Source organism: Charadrius vociferus, unplaced genomic scaffold (genome assembly GCF_000708025.1).
Source record: "Charadrius vociferus isolate BGI_N301 unplaced genomic scaffold, ASM70802v2 scaffold173, whole genome shotgun sequence".
Lineage (NCBI taxonomy): Eukaryota > Metazoa > Chordata > Aves > Charadriiformes > Charadriidae > Charadrius > Charadrius vociferus.
In genome coordinates this window covers 3,164,415-3,168,863 of record NW_009648369.1, presented here as the reverse complement: position 1 = coordinate 3,168,863, position 4,449 = coordinate 3,164,415, and the positions used below count along the sequence as shown (strand labels likewise).

Sequence of the window (4,449 nt, the reverse complement as noted above, 5' to 3'; positions counted from 1 at the left end):
TGTAGGGAACAAAAACTTTAATTACTGATAACATACTTTTTCTTTGGACAAAGGGTGGTTAATTTATGTCTTAACATAAACACACACAAACTTTAAAAGGGATTTTTTCCTCTGACCACACCTAACCTTTTTGCTTTTTCTTGCTTATATCAAGCTTACCCGAGTTCGGTAGTAAACTTTCGCTGTGAGAATGTCAGTGTCCATTTCAATGATGTAGCCCAAGGTCCCAGCAGAGGGTGAAGATACTGAGCCAGATAAGCTCCTGTCAGTCTCTTGATAATGCACATGAACGTCTGTAAAAGTTGGGCTGATGATATCTAGTGATGCAGTGTTGTCCATGACTCTACAACAACAGTGAATACACAGCTATGAAGGAATGCACAAAGCAGGAGCCCAATGCAGCGTGTCTAAATACAATACCATCTATTATTGTGTGTATATGTATGTATGTAAACAATGCCTTTCTCATCAAAAGAAAATGTAGGGTTTTACTATCCACATTTCTTACGATTTAGCCTAACACATTCAAAACTTTACATCACTCCAGTTTTCCTATTTTAAATAAAACTATATTGAGCTCTGTTGAGAATTTTCATTAAATTAAGGCAGCAAAACAAAACCTGTAGCTGTATCACTGTCAGCTTTCTGTAGACTTCTACATGCTGACTGCAATTTTTTCCACCAACACAAGTATAGGCAGTACTTTTTATCTGCATTTCTACTTGCCTTCACAGGCTCGGTCCCTTGGATATATCAACACAATACTTGCAGAGCAAAACAGGCAGATAGAAGGCCAACTCTGTAATCCCTAGCAATGGCACTTGTGAATAAAAATTACTCTTTAATGGCTTGTGGTGACAGTGAAAAAAAAACAACCTACGTTGATGATCAGATCTAGGACTGCTCTGATTATCAAGTACTGTGTTTATATCTCAGCAGTTTTCTGAAATGGGGCTGCTGAGAAAAGTTATTCTAGAAATGCTGAAAGGGAACAACTTTCCAGCTATCTACCTATCCTCCTACCAGAGGAAAAAAGGCACAGCCGGTAACGACAGGGTAGCTACATAGGTTCCTATTAATTACAGTGAAGCACTCTGGGGCATTAGAGATCAAAGCAACAATACAACAATTTTGTCTATTATCAATTATATTATTAGAGCAAATATTTACCTAATTCCTGAAATAGTGAGATCTTCCTTGTAGTTTGCGCTCATGTCACGATGTGAAAAGCTGCCAGTTGTCTTCACAACAAACACGCCTTCTTCATATTTGTAGTTTGAAACAACTGTGAAAAAAGATTTCAAATGTGTGTATTTCCAGAGCTTACCATTACACAATACAAAATTGATGTCCAGTTGTATGTCAGACGGCCAGTCGTGGGGTGTTTCTGTAGTATGTTAACTTATGCATCAAGAAACTGAATGCCCGTAATGCCCCAAATAAAAAGATAAGAAAATATTTGTTCAGCCAGAGTATTTTAAAATTCAATTTTTCTCTATATTTAGAACAACATGGATATAATATTTTTTATTCATGTAGATCATAAATGGGGATTCTAATTTCTTGAGAGCTTAGAATTATATTCTGATGCATATTTTTAATATTATTATAAAGTAGAGAACTCAATGCTATATGGGACTCCAGAGTTTTCTGAGTTGAAGTAATTTTTGAAATCAAATATGCTTAGTTCCTAAGGAAAAAGATAGGCATTTCTGTATCTGAACTGAATCAGATAAAAAGTCAGCCTGCCTTTTCTCCTTTGCATGTCTTATCGTAAATAATGGGGTAATGTTTTGTTGTTCACAATTTAAAGTAAGAAACTACTACACAGAAAAGAGATCTTTTAAATTTTTTTTTTCACAGTATGCCATAACTTATACATATACCTAGTCATTAGTCTTCAGGGTGACTGACTGAGACTCTGATAATAATTTATGAAAAAATGCTGCTGATGATAAAAGAAGTATAATCTAATGTCAATGCTAAATAGACAGCAACACCTTCATATACAAAGTCCTAGAAAAAAAAAATAAATCTGTAACAACCCCTTACATGGTATTTCCCCCCAAAATGTGGCATATAGAATTTCAATGTCTTACCATTCAAGTCATATTCCAGGAACTGTAATGTTGAGCTGCAGGTAGAGTCAATGGACTGTTCGAAAGAGTCCTTTTTGTTTGTTAAGTCTGTTCTCCAGGTGACATTGTACAAAGGGGAAGCAACTTTGAAAGATCCAGTTAAGGCACCAAATGATGGGATGTAAATTCCAGCAGGCAAGGATATTTTGAGAGGGGGGATCTCAATTTTCTGTTCAGGAATTGTAATTGTAGGCAGATCAAAATCTGCAATCTTATTAGCTACTTCATCCAGATCTACATGGAAACTGCCAAGAGAAATACTCTTTGGAAGAGTGAATTGAGACACAGTTATTTGGTGTTCAGGTATTGTCACCTCAAAATATGGTATTTTATATTCTTCTAATGTAATATAATTGGCTCCTACATCCACTTTGGGGAATCTTAGTTTTGGCAGTGTGGGTAAATTGACATCAAAGGGCATTGTTTTTAGCGTCTGTGGAATTTTTATGTTGCGCAAGTCGATGGTGTATGCTGGGACCTGGAGAGTGGTGAAAGGAACCCTGAACTCTGGAGTGCTGAGAACTGGGCTGGGAGCCTTTAGGTGTAACTCAGGAATACTGAAAGTGAAGCCATCGGTCAGCTTATTCACAGGTATGGGGAAAAAGTAACCATCGTCACTCTTTGTGTACACGAGGGATGCTGAACCATTTAAGTACTGCTTTCTGTCAGCACTGGTAGTGACATCCAACTTCAAGATATCCCATAAGCTCTTCTCAGCAATGGGACACTTTATGTTTTTGAGGAAGTCCATGTATCCTTCCAAAGATCCAGAAATAGCAAACTTTGCCTTTGATTTTTCATTTGATAACTGCATATCATGACTGAGAGATAATGACTGAATTTGGCCTTCACCCTTCCAGCCAACTTTCTGGTTTGTGGTACTGATTTTCACTATGACAACTTGATTAACTGAGGCTGTGTCCAGGAAGGAATTTGGCTGAGTGGCTTGAATCTGAAGATCTGCTGATATACCCCAAGGAGCAAGCTCTACAGTTGCTTTGCATCTCTGAGTCCCTGTTGTTGTGAAGAGAGGTGTGTATCGTGCATAGTTTTTCCCATTGTGCTCCCAGACTGCATAAACACGACGTGTAGATGCTTCAACTGCAAGTATTTCCTTCATTTCACTGTTCCAGAGTCCATCTGCTTGGGAGTGGGCCTCAAGCTTGAGGGATGACCGAGCTCCATTAGCATTCAGATAGGTGTTTGCCTCATGGTCTAGACTTCCAGAAAATGCATTTCCAGTGTAAAATACTCCATCAATGTTCCCACTTGTAGAAGTTTCTACGGATATGTAAGATGTAAGGCTCTCTAAAGCAAATTTGTGAGCAATTCCTCCCTTAGCACTGGTGCTATATTTAGGGATATTGAAATCATACGTTAATTTTAGTCCTGAGGAAAGTGTGGGTTTAGACTTAGTATTTCCAGAAAGTTCTTGGCTGAAATTAATTTTTAAAACTGGTGTGTTGATTTTTGCATTTGTTGCCACTAAAGCTTCCAAGTTCCTCCTTGTGAGACTAATAGTGCTGTCGTGATTTCCTCCTAGAAATTTGTTATTACTCAGGGACAATTCTGTGGCCAGCTTCAACCCCCTTTTTCTTGTCAAACTCGTTGAACCATCCAGCTTAAATTGCAGTGCATCAATGACAGAAGAGGATGAGACACTGAGTTGCCCAGCAATATCTGACTGATTGAACAGCCCGGCATTTGCAGTCAAAGTGATCACACTGGATTTAAATGAGAAGTCATAAGTAATGTTTCCCATGGCAGGAATTAAGATGTGGTTTGACAGGCTGTTGATTTTGAATCTAGGAAGCTTTAGAGTGCGTAGATCCTGCGGGACATGAAGGACTGGGAGCTCCAGAGAAGGTAAGACCAGTGTGTAAGACGGTACTGAAAAGCCAATAAATGGGACTGTGAATCCTGTTGTGCTTATTTCTTTTGGGAGCATGTAACCAAAGGCTGGCATCTCAGCAGTAAAAGGAGAAACCTCAATGTTCACAATTGGAATGGTGTATCCTGGAATCCTGAAGGTCCTTGGTAGTTTGTTCAGAGATGTCTGTATTTTGTATTTGTCAAATTTTGTTTTGGCTTCATTATATGACTTTGTGAGAAAATCTAAAGCAGTGTTTCTTCCTCTCTCAAAATGCTTGTTGAAGAAAATGATGTATTTATTAAGTGCTTCATGCACTGTTGCCAAAGGAAGTGGGATTACATGCATTTCTTTGTTTTTCTCATACCGAGCATTCAAATTTAAATCAAAGGATTGTCTTGTTGTCTTCAATAAATCCTTCAGGCCAACCTGTTCCCACAG

At 38.2% G+C, this 4,449-nt stretch overlaps 1 protein-coding gene across 1 annotated transcript in view; it reads right to left on the bottom strand.

Annotated features, from left to right (window-relative positions):
• The window catches only part of APOB (apolipoprotein B), a 37,240-nt gene that overhangs the window by 3,272 nt on the left and 29,519 nt on the right, over nucleotides 1-4,449 (bottom strand). Inside the window, exons 27-29 of the mRNA XM_009885345.1 lie at nucleotides 2,100-4,449; nucleotides 1,171-1,285; nucleotides 160-343 (exon numbers count right to left, since the gene is read on the bottom strand). Coding sequence (XP_009883647.1) covers nucleotides 160-343; nucleotides 1,171-1,285; nucleotides 2,100-4,449 — 2,649 coding nt within the window. The remainder of the gene's footprint in view (nucleotides 1-159; nucleotides 344-1,170; nucleotides 1,286-2,099) is intronic.